Raw genomic sequence first — 18007 nt, forward strand, 5'->3', positions numbered from 1 at the left:
CAAGTTACATATAAAAGCAATATTCTGTATGAATGATTAACCTTGACATTACTTGTACCACATTCAAATATTTCTGGAAACATACCACTCTACTGATGAACCAGTTCAAAATAAAACCTTCCCTCCACACAGGCCGTCTCTGGTTATTAAAAAAAATGATAAATCAGTATTTTCTGATCAAATAAACATCTTTATTAAATCTGTTCACAGCTTAATACACGACAAAGGGCAAAAGATAATCCCACCTGTACCGTACTCTTCACTTCTTCCCATTTAACTCATCTGAAAAAAAGTCGACGATGAAATGAGCGCATGTACAACACATTTACAGTATTTACAGTGTCCGTATGGTCTTGTCACACTAGTGTGACTTAGTGAGTTTGTGTTTGCGTGCTTTGGAGGATTTGCCCGATCTGACTGGAATCCAGTGGCCGTAGGGCTTCCTGCTTTCATAGCTGTCCACTCTGGGAGTCACCTTAGCAGAGGATAGAGCTGCTGCTGTTGGTTTGGCCACAGAATTCTAGAGAAGATTATAAGAAAAAGAAAACCATCAGGACATCATCATATGTTCAGGGTGATGTTAACAGCATATGGTCTTGAATATAGACTATATATCTAACAGATCAATAAAAACATGGACAAGATGAAATTATTATAACTTACATTAATGCTGAAAGAGATGCTTTTTCTTAAAGGGGACATCTTTGGGTTGGAAATGTCATCAGGCTCTTCATCACTGCTCTGTTTCAAAAAGACAAGAAAGACACACCTAGTTAGATGTGAGCAAATCTAATGGAGTGAGCTTTGACAGTTTGTGAGGTCTATATAGATGGGTTAAAAATGATATTACTAATATTTTAAAGCACTACTATTGCATAGATAAGCATTAGCTTCAACAAACTGCAGCTCTCATGCACAACCCCCCAACTGCTGTCAAAGATTAAACTCAAACATTCAATGAATGCTTCGATAACAGACCTTGAAACTAAACAATGCAAACAAAAAGAACAAAGTAAAAAGGATGTCTTCTCTGACTAGAGTGGCAGAATGATGGTGACGCAGGTTTCCCAGCCCCTCAGCACACGCCTCGTGTACCAACTTATCTTTGGCATACGGAGAGGAGTTCTTCGTCTGTTTTAGCTCTCTTGACAGGAATAGTCACTATAACGCAGTCCACGCGCCTGCGCTCCATCAGTGAGAGGAGGAGTCTGCTAAATAACAATGACCCATTTCAACGGCAAGCATATATACATTTGTAATGTCAGAATTGATATTGCTTTTCTATATGAAGTGTTAAAAGATTCATAAATATCAAAATTTTGTGTAAAACATCCAGGTATCAATGTGTGTAATTAGCATTGTGTCAAAATGTGAGCATATTTACATATATGTGTGGGTTTCTTTGCAGACCAACATCACAAGAATTATCAATTTAACCTTTCAGGCAAACACAATTAGTCTTCACCCAAGTCACATGACAGCCTTTTAATCCCAGGTGCCGATGAGTGAAGGAGACCACTGTCATGTTATCTATGAAGACAGGAATAAATACAGAGAGAGTATGTGTGTTCCCTCAGGTCCAAAGGTCAACACAAGACAGGAATTCAACACAGCACAGAACTAATGCTTATCAACAGACATGTATGTTACACTGTGTTTGATCAACTACAGGTCGGTTGCAACTTTGATAAAATGGTGCACAATTTTTTTCTCTTGTACAGTGTAAAAGTGTTATACATGGTCACTACACTATTATGAACAAGTGGTATAAAAATGATTAACTACCCTCAATTGTCAACACCACTTGATTTGTACTTACATGCAGTCCAAGTTGATAGAAAATAGTTGTAAGACTGTTTGGAATCTGTGACGATGCCTCTTCTATAGCATGTGATGTGTTCAGTATGAAGACTACATTCACTTTCTGGCACCCACCTGGGACACAGTCTTTTCAGGGTCTTGTCTCACCCATGTCTCTGATTCTGATGACGATTCTTCGGACTCCACCAACTGCTCCGACAGGTCTGGTTTCACACTCTCTGGAAGATCTACCTTCTCCACTCCGAGGATCTTCATTGCGTTGGTCTTTTCAGCGCTGAGTTCTCTCTTATCTGGGCAACATAGAAGTATTGAGAAAGGATTCAATCAGTTGAAAAAATAATTTTGACAGATAAAAAAATGCACTTTAAAAGGCAATTTCCCCATTTTAACTTACCATCCATAGTCTGACTGACAGAGTGTCCTGAAGATCTGGATTTGCTCTTGTGGCTTCTGCCTGGGGATCTGGAAATTTTGTTTCCAACCTGGCCCTCAGTTTTCCTGTTTCTATGCCTGTGGCTAGTAGACCTGGAATGTGACCTGTAATTTCTTCTACTCGAGTACCTGTCCTGCGAGGATGATTGCTTGTAGGAGCGAGAGTCGGCTCTGATCTGGCGTGGCGGGGAGCCTATATGACGGCCATTTCTGCGGTGGCTGTCGCAGCGACAGCGGGAGGAACGTCTGTGGCAGCGAGGATGAGAGCGGGACCTGGGGCGGGATGACAACTTGCAGCTGGATGAGGATGACACTGAAGAAGATGATGAAGACCTGTGACGTGTCTTGCGGCTGCTGCGCACCCTGTGGCGGCCAGAGGAGCCACCGCTGCTTCGGGAGCGTGAACGAGACGAAGCAGGGCTGTTGTGGTCAAAGATGACACTGATGCCGTCACTCTGACGAGCGGTGGCCATTTCTGAGTGTGAGCCTTCTCCCTTGGCCATTGTTCTGTATTCTGCAACAAGCTGAAATAAGACAATTAAAGAAATTTTAAAAATCATTGTATGAGCTTTCAACAATTCATTTTCATACAAATTCAGTATTAATGAAAAAAATACAATAACCTTTTGATTTAGATTTAATCCCTAAGTAATACCAGCCTGTGTGTGTGGGAGGGGCTATGACTGTTGCATAACAGCTGATATCTCAGTGCTGCCCCTAGCGAGCGAAGCAGAGACACGTGACTGCACAGACTGGAAATTTCCAGTCTGACTCAAGCTAAAATAGCCTCGACTAGCACAAGCTATCGCCTGCTAATACCAACAAATAACACCGTCATTAATATGTGGCGCTCTATATATTATTAATTACATGAATATTACATTTATATTTACAACAGCCCTTTATAGACGATTACAATAGTTTAAGACTGTAACTCTACAATTGTAAAACAGAGCTATGCTAACGTTAGCTGCCGCGGTGCTACTTACCAGGCCTGTCGAAGATTAAAACCTTTGTTCGGACGTCGTCGGTAAAAACGCGGTTTAGAGAACGTCGCTTTGAAAAACAAATCACTGGGTAAACATTCAACGAGAAGGAATCTGCAGTTTTGATCTTCTTTTGTTGGTTTGTAGCGAAAAGTTTTTCAAAGGCGCCAGAGATCCTCTTCGTCGACGTTCGAGCTTATGTCGTCGTCAATAGAATGAAGCAAAGGAGGCGGAGCCACGAGTTTAAACTGACGGTGGAAAATTCCAGTCACGTGGTACACGGGAAGGTCGGACCCTTTTGAACGGCGCACCGTCGTCATGGCAAACAGAGCGAGTCCGTTCACTGTGCGAGGAAGTAGTGATTTCTTTATTAAAACGATATGTGCTTTCCTAAACTGACATATGTGCCCTTATCATCAAATAGAACAGATTACAATACAATAAAACACAACATAACAGATACAACACAATATAATACAACACACCAGAATACAATAGAATACAATACAACACAACATAACATAACATTATAGAATATGGAAATGCAGCATAACAGAAAATAATAGAATCATAGCAAATACAATATAATATAACATAACAGAATAGAACCACAGATAATACAATATAACCTTACATAACATAATCAAATATAAGCTTCCCCCCAATTACCATGTGAAAGTCATACAGTTCATATGAAAAAAATATGGTATACAATTCAATCAAAAACGACAAGACAAAACTTTGCACATGGTGCTTCCATATAAAACACATTGTTCAGGCTTTACTAATTTAATCACAGTTTAGTGTCTGATTTCTTTTTTGGAATCGTTGTATGTATGTTCTATTTGTAGTCAGTATTTCCCATAGAGACTAAAAAAGGTTCAGAATAAACTGTCTTTTACTATAAATATCATTCTTACCATAAAAATGTGTATAGTTATTTTCTAAAATAATAATTGAGTCACTTTTGATATATGAACAAAATCATTGTATACATAAAAACAAATAAATGAATGACAAATAATCTCAGGTTCGTTATTGCAGAAAAAGCGATTCACGTCAAATTCATCTGTGGGTCTAGAAAGCAGCTGGTTTACAGGACAAAACAAAGAAAGGATTTTGAATGATATAAGCGTGAGTAAGCGGGGCATGAAATCTCGCGATGTTTTACGCAGTTTTGTTTACTTGGCGACTTCCTCCTCTGAGCCAGTGCGGTTAAAGTCTCCACAGCACCGTGTGTTCCTGCAGCTGAAACCCGAACAACACATCGAGCAGAGATGGACGTCCTCACCGTGTTACCCTCCAACTTTGGTTACGCTATATTTACTTACCTGTACAGCTGGTTGATGCTGGGGTATTTAGCAGTCAAGGTTGGGGCTGCCAGGAAGAAGTACGACGTTAAGGTTGGTGAAGTTCGACTTTAAGATAATTATCTTGACGGTTGAATGTGAAGAAGTCTGTGCTGTGTTTTTTTTTTTTAAATGTGTTCATGTTTTATTGAATCTTTAAATGTGTTATGGCAGCATTTCTAACATGTATGATCTTTGCAGTATCCCACCATGTACAGTGACAAGGAGCAAGTGTTCAACTGTATCCAGAGAGCACATCAGAACACCCTGGAGGTTTACCCTCAGTGGCTGGTGTTCCAGACCCTTGCGGCTCTTGTCTATCCGGTATGTGTCATTTCTAGATAATTGTGATCATAATTGAAGTTACATATGTATGCTTTTTGGGCAAAACTTATACATATTCATTTTGGCTGCACTATCTGTACTCAGAGGTGGATATTATGGGCTACATAAGTTGGTGTAACATGTTATGACAGGTTTGTGGGAGGGGCAACCACTCCTTGTGATCTTTGGCATAAATTCTTCAGATAACGGTCAAGGGAAAAAAGCAGTGTCATTGTGATAAAGAATATTGTCATTAAACTAACCCTTGTGTCATCCCTTTGTTTCTGATTCCCTGTTTTTAATCTTAGTTGTCAGCATCTGTGCTGGGGGCTATTTGGGTGACCAGCAGGTTTTCCTATGCCTGGGGTTACTACACAGGAGGTAAGATTGACTTTAATGGCTAATGGTTTGTGACAGGATGTAACATCAAGGCCAAAGGTACGGGGGCCCACAGGGTCAAAGCGCAACAACACTTGCCGAACACAGGAAGGGAGGGACATTACTTCTTGTTCGATGTCTTATATATACTAGAAATAAACATACAACAAGGTAAAATCTGTTCTGTGAAATGTTGTAATGTTTTCTGCAAATGTCATTGTGCATTGTCCCTCAGGGCCACTGTACAAATGCACCTAAATCATATGTAGCCACTGTTTATATGTCAATTAATTTTTACACACAATTCTAGGCTGACCTCTTATATTTTAAATAAAGTTTCACTAATATTAATGTGTTGAGTGTTGACATGAGCTCTATGTGTTAAGGGGCCTTTAAAGATTAAAACAGTATATAAGTATATCATTTGCTATAAGGTCATAACTCATCCATTTTTTCTTCCACTTCACTGCAAGGATTTGTAATTTACACTAAATACTGTTAATAATATTGTGGCATCACAAGTGTAAAGGCTGCAGTCCGAGTATAACAGAGGTTACAGCACAGTGATTGTTTGAGCCTATATATTGCTTTTCACCTATCAGCAAAAGTTAGTGATGAAAACATATGTACATCTATTTGGTCTAAATTGTGGTAATGGTTTAAATTAATTGGTTAAGTAGTTGTCATTTAATATGTTATCTGCTAAATTTCGAAAGTTTCAAAATCACACCTGGAAAAACTCTCTCAAAATGTATGTTCATTGTTCATGATAAATAGTAGTTATGTGTTTCCTATGATTCTGCTTTAGTGACCATTTGTATTGTCCTGTTTTGTATTTTATTCCAGATCCATCCAAGAGGATGAATGCTGCCTATGGTTACATTGGATACTTTGGAGTCATCTTTCTGTCCATATCTGTCGCCTTACAATTGCTTGGTCTCTTTTAAGGTTGTCCTTTCTTCTGACTGATGAGTTCGCTCATCTATATTAGCTTACATGACATTTTCGAATGTATCGACAATAAAGTAACATTACAATTCTTTAAATGCTGTTTTTTCTAGATATATGTGAAAGACACTTTTGTAGACCACTAAATCGATGCTTCATATCTTTGTATTCCAGTATTTGTTATGAATGTCTGCTTCGTGTAATCACTGACAATAAAGAGGATTCTTGTGAACATTATGTATCACAGACTCTCATCTGTCAAACATTCCCTTGGACTCAAAGATGTATTAATTAGAGTTTGCTGGTCAAAAGCATAGACTGTATATAAAGATGGACAACATGACAGTTCGCTAAAAGTGAAGCCAAAGCCCTTTGATCACCACCAGGTAGCTGGCCGCAGTGTAGGTCATAAACCTGACTTCTCCATGTTATTCGTTTGGGCATGTGCCAAACTAAAAAGTCAAAGTACACGTCAAGTACATTTTTCTCAAAGATGGTTTATGTCATGTAGTTCTTATCACACTGATGTTTGTGTAAGTATTAATTTTTCTTTTAACTTGGGTTTTAATTAGTTATTTGATGCTCTGAAAATGGGGTGAAACTTAATGATTGACAAATGAGACTGACTCACGACTGGTCGAGTGCATGTATCAGTGGGATCTCAGTACCACGCGGCTACATCCCCCTAACGCTACTGTGCAGACACTGGCTCCAAATGTGCATGATGGCAGCGTGAGTATCCAGGATATTTTGTCTTCATTTCTGGACAGTGGGAAGAATTAGAGAGGTGTCCCTGCAACCTCTTATGGCAAAAAAAACCCACTCAAATGTTTAATAGGACACAATTATGACATTTTATATCCAAAAGGTCCAGGGTCAACTTATTGTGACATCAACACGTTCTGCAAAAAAAAATTTCTGGTCATTGTTCAACCAGCTGTAGCAGAAAGGGAGATTCTAGTTTACTTATAATCCATTAAATCACCCTGTCCCTTACAACTGTTTTCTTGTATTTCATCAATGGCAGAAAGGTTTTAACCCAACTTTGATCAAATTGGTAGGAAGGTAAATAGCACAAATGGTAGTAGGTGGACATTTTATTGAGACTTATGCTTAGTAAATACAGAGTAACCTTTAGACATTTATATTTTTATCTGCAATATTGACCATTTTCCTGCTCCACAAAGTGCTCATTTCTCTAGATTACTTCTTCTATCCTACTTTCTCTTCCTCTCTGTTCAGTGCTACTTCTGGCTCTTTGTATATACCTACATTATTAAAAAAATTGTTTCGAGAGCTGCCTTTATTCCCTCCATTGTACTGAGATAAGACGAGGTGCATCTTTGTAAGAGCTGAGTTCATTCTTTAGTGGAAATGCAATGGATTCCACTTCGATTTCCTCTTAGGGTAATATCTTTCTTTCATGTTGCATTAATTTATAATACATGAAAATAAAAGAGTAATGAGGACTGACCTAAATGCAACACAAATGTATAATTTCTCACCGAAATGAGGATAGCATCAAGAAAAAAGACATAAAAGTGTCTCAGTCTGCATCGTCAAGCACCTGGCAGCAATGTTTTGCAGAACCAACCGAAGAAGCGTTGGATTCCAAGGAGGGATGAAAATGGGGTTAAACGTGTCAATGCAAGGCTTTCCATTAACTTATATGACTATTTGTAAACAATTGCTCTCCTGAAATGTCAGGAAAAACTCCTGGTCAATGATTTCTTCAAGAGAGTGATGCTGTGTGATACCACTGCCTCGCATACAGTATGTTCTTTATAGTCCTCTACCCAGTTGAAAGCACAGTAGAGTGTGAATAATGAAAGGGTTAGCAGGAGGCTTTACGGCCACATGTGACTCACACACGATGTCCCAACCAAGCACAAATGTCCTATGAGGTGGAGGATACAGCGAATGACGGAAGATCTACAAACTATATTAGATGAAGTCAAATTTCAAACATTTGACTTCATCTAATATAGTTTGTAATTCCAAGATTTATTTATTTTTTACTTTATTTAACGTTACGAGAATTTTTCACCATTTTCCTTTGTATCATACAATGATCTTGATTAAACAAATCAGGCATGACTGATATTTATGAGTGTGAGGATTGTGGTGCAGCTTTACTAAATCTAGGGAGACTATTGGGCCTTGGCTGAGGTGAGCACCATTCTAGTTTTTGATTGTTTGCCCGCAAGTCTTTATTTTTAACTTGTGAAGCACCTTGTAGCTATGTTTTGAAATGTAGATTTTTTTCTTTTTCTTTTTCTTTTTCTTTTTCTTTTTCTTTTTCTTTTTCTTTTTCTTTTTCTTTTTCTTTTTCTCTTTCTTTTTCTTCTTCGTCTTATTGTTTTTATTATAATCATCATCACCATCATTATTATCATTATGATTAATTTACTATCACAATAATCATAATATTATAAATATTATACTTTTATAATTTTTATAAATATTATTATTATTATTAGTAGTAGTAGTAGTAGTAGTAGTAGCAGTTGTAGAAGTAAATGCCAACGTCAATGGATCTCTACAAAATGCTCATCCACTGTGTTTCATATTGAGTGAAATATAAGTTTATGAACGTATTACTATCCCTACTTATCAGGTTTACTACAAATCGAGTACTTGCGTAGTATTTTCATGTACTTTTGAGAACAAGTCCCGTCATGTCCCACGGTTCCTGAACGCAGCGGCTCTCTCGCGTACAGGATGTGGACTAACTGCGCATGTGCGTGACCCGAGCTCCTTCTGAAGCAGAGTCTGGTTGAACCGGGGGGTCCGCACCAAAACAGCGACTAAAAGGTAACGAATCCATCTCAAAACCACTTTGGCGTGAAATAAGGGCATTTAGGCGCGTGTGGTTGCTTGGTTCAGACATTGTCCTTCGAGCTACGACGTTATTTTCCGCCTCTTACGCAGGAGGAAGAAACCTTGGGAAATGTTCGCTGGTATCAAAGCGATGAACAAAAGCCTCGACACGGCCGTGTTTGTTTTCTGCGGTGTGGACTCTGTGTGCTTCTGCTGCGTGTTAAAGTGATATGTCGACACACTGGAGGTTAAATATGTGTTAGTCTGCTGCTGATCTAGTGGATACAGATGGAGTTAGTGTTGTTGGTGTTCAGTGTTTGACTGAGGGAGCTGAGCATCATCTTTACTGCTCAGCTACTGCGCCCGGAAGTAGGCTACACATTGATTTTACACACTTTAGACCTCGATCTGATAATATATATATATATAATCCACTGTTCATCACAGATACTCGTGTCGTTGATCTAGACTAAAGTGTTTCTCTGAAGTTAATGATGTTGCTTTCACTTTCACACTCAACAGTTGGAGCCATGTCAGGTTTTCTGGACGGAATCCGGTGCGGAGACTGCGAGTGTAATGTGGACTGGGGGGAGAGGAGGAACACCATCGCATCTGTAGCAGCTGGAGTGCTGGTATGAACACTGATATTTTAAAGCCAGTGAATTTCTAGCACTGAATTTTTTTTAATTGAAATTATGCATTAGTATTTTTTGCCACTGAATTTCAGTCTTCAAATTAAGTAATTTTCACTTTTATTTACTTTTATGTTCACAAATTCAGAATAAAAAATTTCACTTTAAAAAAATTAAAAATTAAAGTATATATATTCGACTGCTAAAATTCAGTCCCATTAATTCAGTTGCCAAAATTCAACTCCTAAATTTCAGTTGCAAAAATTCTTATTAAACATCTGGGATACCAGGGAAAATCAATCGAATGTCTCACAACGAACCAAACCTCCGGCCAATCAGATCATGTTTCAGTGGTCATGTGACACTTGCGACAACCCTAAGGAGACGACACAAACGAGAAGCGCCATACTGTCAGCTACGCTACGCCGGTGTTCCAGTTTATTCCAGAAGCTTCAATAATGTTATGTTATAATAATGTATAATATGTCATCCTCTGCGACAATCTCTACAGAATGAGTCAAATTGGGGATTCCTGTTTGTAAATAGTAAACAGAAACTGCTATCCATCCATTATCTATAACGCTTATTCTTTTTAGGAACGAGTGAGCCAATCCCAGCTGACATTGGGTGAGGGGCAGGCTACATCCTGGAAGGTCACCAGCGTATGGCAGTACCAACATTTAGAGACAACCATTCCCACTCACATTCATCCTTATAGTCAATTTAGAGTCTCCAGTTAACCTTCTGTGGGCCGGGGTACCCAGAGAGGAACCCATGCAGACATGGCGGAGAAAGTGCAAATTCGTCTGCATTGTGTCCATCATGCTTTAGAAAAACGCATCAATACGTCCACTCGCTTTTCACATTTTCCTGCAGTATTCTCACTTGGACTCACTCTGACATTTTACCAAGGGGCTGGCAAAACAATATCTGACTGAGACATTTGCATTCTCCCATACTCATATTTCAGGAAAATGGAAAATGTGTGGACTTCAGTGCATGTCTAAAAGCAGCCTCAGTGATCTCCTCTGACTAACTATGAATCGTGTTGTTGCAGTTCTTCACTGGTTGGTGGATCATCATCGACGCGGCAGTGAAATATCCTGATGAGGGAGTGTTTCATCACGCCTACCACACTTGTGGAGTCATTGCTACAGTGGCTTTTCTCATGTAAGTCGGGCTTTGTGGACTATTTCTCTCGGAGGCAATATAATCAAGTTCAGTTTGGCAAAATTGTCAGTGCATGGCCCACTCACTTTGTGTTGCGGCCCTATCATGAGGCCTCTCTCAGCTGATAGAGTTGTTAAGTTGCAACTGAAATGAAACATTTGTTATTACATGACATAAGTACAGCTTTTCAGTCACAACTTGCTATAATGGTAATAAACAAAAGCAGAATGAATATTTTGTTGTTCGTTAGCACCATCAGCTGCTCCTGTCTCTCTCTGCTCTGGTTCTGCTTGGAAAATACTGACGTAATCATCCCAATTTTAAATCCTAAATCAATCAAACATATTCTAAAATTATCAGGGTGACCCCAATAATTCTGGGGCCGGTTCTGGAGGTTTAAGAATCGCTCTGCAACCCCTCACACTACCAGCTAATCTGGGCCGAACATTGGTACCAACCAACGTACCATATTTCTGCAAACATGTTTGGGTAGGATCAAATCAGGGTTAAATAGGCCTGAAATTCCTTTAGTCTGAGCCCATCTTAAGTGGAGACATGTATACAGCATATAAATCCATGTAAGCAATCAGGTAAAAGTAACCTATTAAGTAGCTTCTGATATGTTTGTAATTGTTCCCCCCCCCCCCGTTTGACCCATTTAGGATAAATGCTGTTTCAAATGGACAAGTGAGAGGAGACAGCTACAGTGAAGGCTGCATTGGACAGACGGGTGAGTGTGGTATAAAAGACACGATGAGTTACTCTGTATTATGGGCATATTTCTCCATATACAGTTCATTTTCTTCATTTCCCATTTGTGCTGAGGGGTTCTTCTCTAGTCATTAAAATATTCTGCAGGTCACATGTAGCTTCTATCATACTTTGCCCTAATTTCAGGCTTGTTTCCTTGTACAACCATTGCAACACATATGCAGTAAAACACAAACCAATAAAGAAGCACCATGTTGAGTGCCACAGTAATCCACCCTCTCTTATCTCTGTCTGCAGGTGCACGAGTGTGGCTCTTCATTGGCTTCATGCTGGCTTTTGGTTCTCTCATCGCCTCCATGTGGATTCTGTTTGGAGGATTTGTGGTGCCTCGTAAGTTTGTCCACTTGGCACATCGCAAGTCACACTGACTGCTCAGTAAGGGTCTCACACATTGGAAATGGACGACCCTCCTGTCCGTACTCTCTCTGCTTTCATTTTGTCCTTATTTGTGGATGTTTTGTGAACGCTTGCAGATAAGGACTGAACGGAGCAGGGCCACTGGAAATCATGGGGGTAGTGTTAACCGCACACAAGCAAGAAATTTCGACAATTAATTTACCGTCCACGTGTCCCTGACCACAACGTGTTTTTAAATGGCGTCACAGACCACAACGGATTTACAACACGGCCACTTTTTTCTCTTTACATTATTACGACTTTCTCCGACCATCCCAGTGTTTGTCAGAAACTCTGGACTCCACCCTGCCCTCTAGTGGATGTAGCGCTTAACAACCATGTCAACATGAACGATGCATGGAAGTTGTGGGCGGTGACGTACATTGTTTGAAACGGATGTATCGGTTTTCATACATAAAGGCAACATAAATGAGCTGTGTTTTCAAAAGAGAGACGGAATAAACTGGAGTAACTGAAGATGCATACCATAGGGAAAAAAAGAAGAAAAAATATTATCCAACTTAAGTGTGATATTGTACCAAATTGTACAAACTGCCCCACTTTATAACCTCTCTGAACCTGTTATCTTTTGCAGAGAAGCCTGTCGTCTACCCGGGTATTGCCGTCTTCTTCCAGAATGCATTCATTTTCTTTGGGTAAGTCAATAGTCCTCAGTGGCATCTTACTTTCAACCCATGCTCAACCTTCACTTTCTCATACCACCCTCCTGTCTCTCCATGCAGGGGTTTGGTCTTCAAGTTTGGACGCACAGAGGATCTGTGGCAGTAATGGACTGTGCGTCTTTATGTCCACTCTTCAACACGTTGCTTTCTATATTGTATGAGACAATATGCCTCACTTTATATATATAAAAAACTTTTTTAGCATTAAAATTAACATGTTTAATTTAAACCATTTGCTGTATAATAGCTAAATCATAACTAAGCACAAATTGTAATAGAATCATTGTAAGTTTAAGTAATTTCAAATGTGGCAAATTGTTAAATGTAGCCTAGTTAGAATGGTTTACAAGTTGTGTATAACAAAATGTGTGTTTTGGAAGATTTACTGCCCTGAACTGTCCATGTTTCCTTTGGGTACACTGACTACACTGATTTAATTTGAACTGTCTATTGAGTGGAAATAACATAAGTTATTGTGATACAAAATATATCAAGAGCCATGTTTCAAAATACTGTACACATACACACATACCGAATGTAACCATATTGGGTTGTTTGTAAACACTGTCAGCTCTGAACATCATCCAAATTTATTGTTTATTGCTATACTTACTCCTATACATTTTGCTTGTGTAACATCCAAACCATGAGGTTATTTCGTGACAAATATGACAACATTAAACAAAAACCTACTGAACAATAAATGACTTACATTGATGTTTCTCTGGTTAAACCTTCATTCTTAAAAAAAAAAACACATTTGTATTATAATAATACATTTATATAATATTATACATTGACATGAAAATATTTTTCACTTCCAGGATTCCAGACTTGGCCTGTCTTTCTCCACCTTCTCACTTTTTTACTGCTAGATTAGGAAACTGCAAAATATAGAAATAATTTGTCTTTGAGTCTCACTGGAAACTATTATTTTCATTGTAGAAAGGGATATATAATGTTGATTACATACCTCCCAGAAAGCCTGGTCATCGAAACATTTCTTGTCCTGGGGTGGTCTCCAGAAGTCCCACTTGAGTATAAGTCCTTAAAGATACAGAAAAGTCCCTATGAAAACAAGCTTACGAATGGCACACATAAAAACACAATCCATATACAGCTGGGGTTTTCATCCTTTGAATTGTAGGACACTGTAAAAAGAGGCGTTTTAAGGTTAATTTCATTAAAATACTGAAAACATAACGTTGACACATTTTATTCAGAACCTCCTTATTGAATGTTCTGTCCTCTGTTATATGAGGCTGTTAAAAATGGAAACTTACCTGTGATGATTCCCATGGAAAGACTTACAGTGACGGTGAGGAGGAGAGTACAAATGTGAACTACAGCAAACCGGATTGCTCTGCAAATGAAGGACACAAGGTATCACACCTTTTCTGAGCTGGGTGCTGTGATGCCTTTCATTTGACTGATGCATTCTTACGTTGTGTGGTCGTCGCAGTCTTTAATCTGCAGGAGAAGATGTGCTGTCCATCCCAGTAAACCAGGGAGTCCGTGTGTACTGAGAACAGCACAGGTGTCGTGGAATTGTAATGCAAGTAGCATTTTAGTCTAGAAAATGATAGATTATCAGGAATCCGGGATGTACATTATTTGATTAAGGACTAAAATGGTTATTTTATTGGTGATTAAAAGAAACCTGGAGATATCTGTGTCCAATTGTTGATACAACAGCAGCAGTGAATCCAATCATCATGGCCTCCCATGGCTGATGAACCACAGACATTGAGACACCAACAGCAACACCACCAGCAAGGGTGCACCGCTGCATATGGATCTGACAGAGAAGCGAAGACATAAAGAGTCAGATCATGCCGACACCAAGCATATTGACTGATATAATTTTAGGGAAGATTTCCTGGTCTCAAGGCAGGCACCCATTCAGTCCAGCTCACTGTGATACATGTTTAAGATATCAGGCGTCAGATCATACCAGGTTGAGTTTTCCCTTGGGACTGGAGAGCACAGACACGGCAGCTGCTGTTACAGAACTGACAGCCAGGGCCAGGTAGGTGCTGCACACGGCCTCGAGCTTTCCCCCGGGACTACGATCATCTACAAGCACCGAGTTAAAACTGGGCCAGAACATCCAGAGGAACACAGTCCCTGCAGAACAGAGAACAGGCTTTCTATTTTGTTCTCCGGTTGAAGGACAGCCATCCCACCTGCTGCACAACAAACCCTAGCAGTAACACCAGGAAAACTATTAGTATTACACACCCAACATGGAGAATAATCCAGATCTGTGGTGGAATCTCTCTTTTTCAAATCGTTGTTCTGAACCTTTCCGATACAGTATCCAGGTCAGCATGAGTCCAAAGAAAGCCCCAAAGATGTGTAGCATCATGATGCTGTTCACCAGCCGCACCTGCAGTCAGGGAACATCAGCAGCAGCAGCGGTATACAGTGCCATCAAAATCAGGACAAGCCAATACACTGGTGTGAAGATCTGATGGCAGGCTGAAACACAGGATCAAATTAAATTTACCTTCAGCAGAGTCTGCAGGGCCCATTTATTCAAGATGAACCCTGACACCTCCAGCAGAGAGATGAGGATGAGCTGAACAGGGTTGGTCTTCCCCAGTACAGCTCCAATCGAAATGAGGACGGAGGCCGTGCACATTTCTGCTTCTACCAAGCTGTATTAAAACATTACAAGCAGTGGTATAAAAGCTAGAACTCTAAAATGATAATAATACTAACAATAAACTTTATTTATATAGCATCTTTCGAAACACACATTTGCAAGGTGCTTTGTGAGTTTATAAATAATAATCATGGGCAAACAATAGAAAAGCAATTTGAAGATTAGACAACATGAAGATAAACAATGGACAAATAACACAGAATAAAAATGTGACAGTTGAGAAAAGAGTAAAACCAATAAAGACAAAACATTATGGAATTATTAAAATAATTGGTTTAAATAAATGAATGAAAACAAAGCCATGAAGGGGAATTCAGACCAAAAATCCTGTGAAAGCACACTTCCTCCTCAACTCCCTCATCCTCGCACCACTCCCCTTCCCTTCTGTTGGTTGTCCCCGGCACATTACGCCACTAAACATGGGGGTATTTGCAATCGCTGGATTCAAAAACTTAAGCCATTTTAATTTGGTTATTCAATTTTAGGCATTTTTACATTTGGAAGAAGAAGAGTTAAGAGCGGTTTGAAAGAAAATAGGGAGTTTGCCAGACGGATCTCCTCAGGGAGATTGTTCCAAATTGTGGGGGCCTGGTCAACCTCAGTCCTCAGGAATGGCTAGTAAAGGGTCTCAGCTCAGGACCTCAGATCTGAAATGTAGTTAGCTGCAAGTCCAGAATGGGCCTAAAAAGTCAACAATAAAGTTTTTTAATCGATTCTAAAATTGATCAGAGGCCAATGAAGAGAAGTTAGAATTGGAGACCGTGGATTTGATGGAAGGTCTGACTGCTGTGTTTTGGATAATCTGAAATTGATGTAAACTCTGCTGGCTCAGGCAGGTGAGAATTGCAATAACCCAAACAAGAGCAAATGAAGGCATGAATAACAATTTCTGGGTTTCTCTTGGATAAAGTTGATCTTAGAGAGTGTTGACATGCTTGTTCAAGGTCAGATTGTTATTAAATGTGACAGGTGCTTTAACGTGTATTTACTGTGCCATGGCCAATAGTCATTATTTCTGTCTCATCAATATTTGGTTGCAAGACATTTTTGAGCCATCCAACATTTTATGTCAAGGATGAAGATGGAGGTAAAGGAACTAGAAGAGATCGTTCATAAAATCATTGAAAATGAAATGTGATGTGCTACCTCCTCAAATCCAGCCGTATCTTTCCACTGTAGGCTTCAATGCCGTTGAGTATGACTGCCCACTGTGTGGCCATGACGGCCACAAGGAGGTTGAAGGCTGAGGCACTGAAACCATAACGCACAAGGAAAGTGCACAAGAAGCCAAAGCCGAAAATCACCATCACGTTCACATCCTGGAACTCTGCAATAAAAGAGACATATAGCATGTTTTAAAACCTGTCACATATCTGAATAACAAATGTGTTAATACAGTCACTTCTGGTTCATTTCTGCTGCGTTTTCAGGAGACAACCCATATCATCTGCCCCAAAAACAGCCAGTAACTGTAGGAGCTTATCATCAAGCAACAGTAATAACTGCAGCCCCTCCCTATACCCCTGACATATAATGTGACTTTATTTAGCTTTTTAAAGAAGCTATAAGATGCAGCTTAAAAGTGTCTACAATTCTATTGTCTTCCAAATTCACTACTCACCTGGGTAGATGTTACTGAAGGTGTCCCCATGTGGCTTTCCATGGTACTGGATCTCAGTATAAAAGGCAAAAATGACAATGAAGCCCAGCTGCAGGAGGAGCAGCATAGGAGCCAGACGGGAGCGCAGACTTGGTGCGTACTGAGGAGCCATTAGAGATGTTCTCTGCTCACTTCTTCTCCAACTGATGCAAGTGGAAGGGTCTGAATAAGGGCGCAACCCTAAACACAACTTTTTTATCAGCTCTGGGCAAGCAGAGTGAAACGGGTCTGGACTGGTCCTGCATATTCAAATTTGATTTTAAAGCTCATTGAAACCTGTCTTTTATTTGAACTAAGAACACTAAGACTCTAGTATTAGAAAGAGAATTTAGGCTTTGATAAATACAATAAGATGAGTTCAAACTTTATTGATCCCACGGTGGGGAAATCCACTTGTTAGAGCAGCAGGTAGTCAAAATGAGGTAGACAAAAGAATAAAAATGGCAATAGAAAAGAAATCTAATAATATGCAGAGAATATGAACCACAGACAGAAATAAAGTAAAGTAAAGTGCAGTGGGACAGAATAATTGTACAAACATGTACATTGTATATATGCATTTGTATAAGGAGGTCCACCTTTATTTAACTCGTCAACTGTTTCCTTTATAAAATGCTATAAAAGATGCTTAAAAGACCATTTAACTACTGCTCTATAGCTGTTCCTCTTTATGTATTGTTGTCTTTGAAAACATGATTTGTTTTTAACATCATGTAAACATCTAACCAATTAGAGTGACCAGATTAATTTGTACACTGTCACTGGAGTGTATGGAAAGAAGAAACCCCAGAGAATATCTGCTTCTTAGATAAAGCAAAGGTCAAGGTGCGTGTGTGTGTTTAATTTACTTTTGAAAACTGAAGATCAAGGAAGATCCTAATGATGCAAATGTCTGGACCTAAAATCCGACAAAGATTTTTGCAAATGAAATGAAAAGTAAAACAGATTTTATGTTGTGTCTTAGTGGAC

At 39.3% G+C, this 18007-nt stretch overlaps 4 protein-coding genes across 5 annotated transcripts; 2 read left to right on the forward strand and 2 right to left on the reverse strand.

Annotated features, from left to right (window-relative positions):
• Window positions 1-169: 169 nt before the first annotated feature.
• Window positions 170-3468, reverse strand: rsrp1 (arginine/serine-rich protein 1). 2 transcript variants are annotated; one of them, XM_035167564.1, is made up of 5 exons: window positions 3243-3468; window positions 2216-2777; window positions 1969-2111; window positions 664-741; window positions 170-520 (listed from the first exon to the last, which is right to left on the reverse strand). In XM_035167564.1, exons 2-5 carry the CDS (start codon window positions 2754-2756, stop codon window positions 362-364), a joined length of 921 nt encoding a protein of 306 aa, XP_035023455.1. In that variant the 5' UTR covers window positions 2757-2777; window positions 3243-3468; the 3' UTR covers window positions 170-361. The 2 variants fall into 2 exon arrangements, with proteins under 2 accessions (XP_035023455.1, XP_035023454.1); XM_035167563.1 differs by having other exon boundaries at window positions 1936-2111.
• A 953-nt stretch (window positions 3469-4421) lies between these two features.
• On the forward strand, window positions 4422-6470 carry mgst3b (microsomal glutathione S-transferase 3b). The gene is made up of 4 exons (XM_035169165.2): window positions 4422-4642; window positions 4790-4912; window positions 5221-5293; window positions 6137-6470. Exons 1-4 carry the CDS (start codon window positions 4517-4519, stop codon window positions 6235-6237), a joined length of 423 nt encoding a protein of 140 aa, XP_035025056.1. The 5' UTR covers window positions 4422-4516; the 3' UTR covers window positions 6238-6470.
• Window positions 6471-8922: 2452 nt separating this feature from the next.
• Window positions 8923-13428, forward strand: tmem50a (transmembrane protein 50A). The gene is made up of 7 exons (XM_035168806.2): window positions 8923-9052; window positions 9581-9690; window positions 10748-10860; window positions 11523-11590; window positions 11869-11961; window positions 12623-12683; window positions 12771-13428. The coding sequence occupies exons 2-7, from the start codon at window positions 9589-9591 to the stop codon at window positions 12814-12816; spliced, it is 483 nt and encodes a 160-aa protein (XP_035024697.1). The 5' UTR covers window positions 8923-9052; window positions 9581-9588; the 3' UTR covers window positions 12817-13428.
• Window positions 13285-17185, reverse strand: rhd (Rh blood group, D antigen). The gene is made up of 10 exons (XM_035168805.2): window positions 17000-17185; window positions 16525-16705; window positions 15220-15370; window positions 14952-15099; window positions 14665-14837; window positions 14371-14508; window positions 14155-14282; window positions 13994-14073; window positions 13684-13757; window positions 13285-13594 (listed from the first exon to the last, which is right to left on the reverse strand). The coding sequence occupies exons 1-10, from the start codon at window positions 17148-17150 to the stop codon at window positions 13568-13570; spliced, it is 1251 nt and encodes a 416-aa protein (XP_035024696.1). The 5' UTR covers window positions 17151-17185; the 3' UTR covers window positions 13285-13567.
• Between the last annotated feature and the right edge of the window lie 822 nt (window positions 17186-18007).

This window comes from Hippoglossus stenolepis, chromosome 10 (genome assembly GCF_022539355.2).
Source record: "Hippoglossus stenolepis isolate QCI-W04-F060 chromosome 10, HSTE1.2, whole genome shotgun sequence".
Classification (NCBI taxonomy): domain Eukaryota; kingdom Metazoa; phylum Chordata; class Actinopteri; order Pleuronectiformes; family Pleuronectidae; genus Hippoglossus; species Hippoglossus stenolepis.

Bases quoted from the DNA above. Each gene is read 5' to 3' on its own strand.
- rsrp1 (XM_035167563.1), bottom strand. From the start codon at position 2,756: ATGGCCAAGGGAGAAGGCTCACACTCAGAAATGGCCACCGCTCGTCAG. The intron at 2,112-2,215 runs GTAAGTTAAAAT...TATGTTGCCCAG, and splicing joins TGTCAGTCAGACTATGGATG to ATAAGAGAGAACTCAGCGCT. The intron at 742-1,935 runs GTGGGTGCCAGA...TTTTTGAAACAG, and splicing joins CTGAAAAGACTGTGTCCCAG to AGCAGTGATGAAGAGCCTGA.
- mgst3b (XM_035169165.2), top strand. From the start codon at position 4,517: ATGGACGTCCTCACCGTGTTACCCTCCAACTTTGGTTACGCTATATTT. The intron at 4,643-4,789 runs GTTGGTGAAGTT...TGATCTTTGCAG, and splicing joins GGAAGAAGTACGACGTTAAG to TATCCCACCATGTACAGTGA. The intron at 4,913-5,220 runs GTATGTGTCATT...TTTTAATCTTAG, and splicing joins TTGCGGCTCTTGTCTATCCG to TTGTCAGCATCTGTGCTGGG.
- tmem50a (XM_035168806.2), top strand. From the start codon at position 9,589: ATGTCAGGTTTTCTGGACGGAATCCGGTGCGGAGACTGCGAGTGTAAT. The intron at 9,691-10,747 runs GTATGAACACTG...GTGTTGTTGCAG, and splicing joins CTGTAGCAGCTGGAGTGCTG to TTCTTCACTGGTTGGTGGAT. The intron at 11,962-12,622 runs GTAAGTTTGTCC...TATCTTTTGCAG, and splicing joins TGGAGGATTTGTGGTGCCTC to AGAAGCCTGTCGTCTACCCG.
- rhd (XM_035168805.2), bottom strand. From the start codon at position 17,150: ATGGCTCCTCAGTACGCACCAAGTCTGCGCTCCCGTCTGGCTCCTATG. The intron at 14,283-14,370 runs GTTTCTTTTAAT...ATCATTTTCTAG, and splicing joins TTGGACACAGATATCTCCAG to ACTAAAATGCTACTTGCATT. The intron at 13,595-13,683 runs GTATGTAATCAA...TATATTTTGCAG, and splicing joins ATGACCAGGCTTTCTGGGAG to TTTCCTAATCTAGCAGTAAA.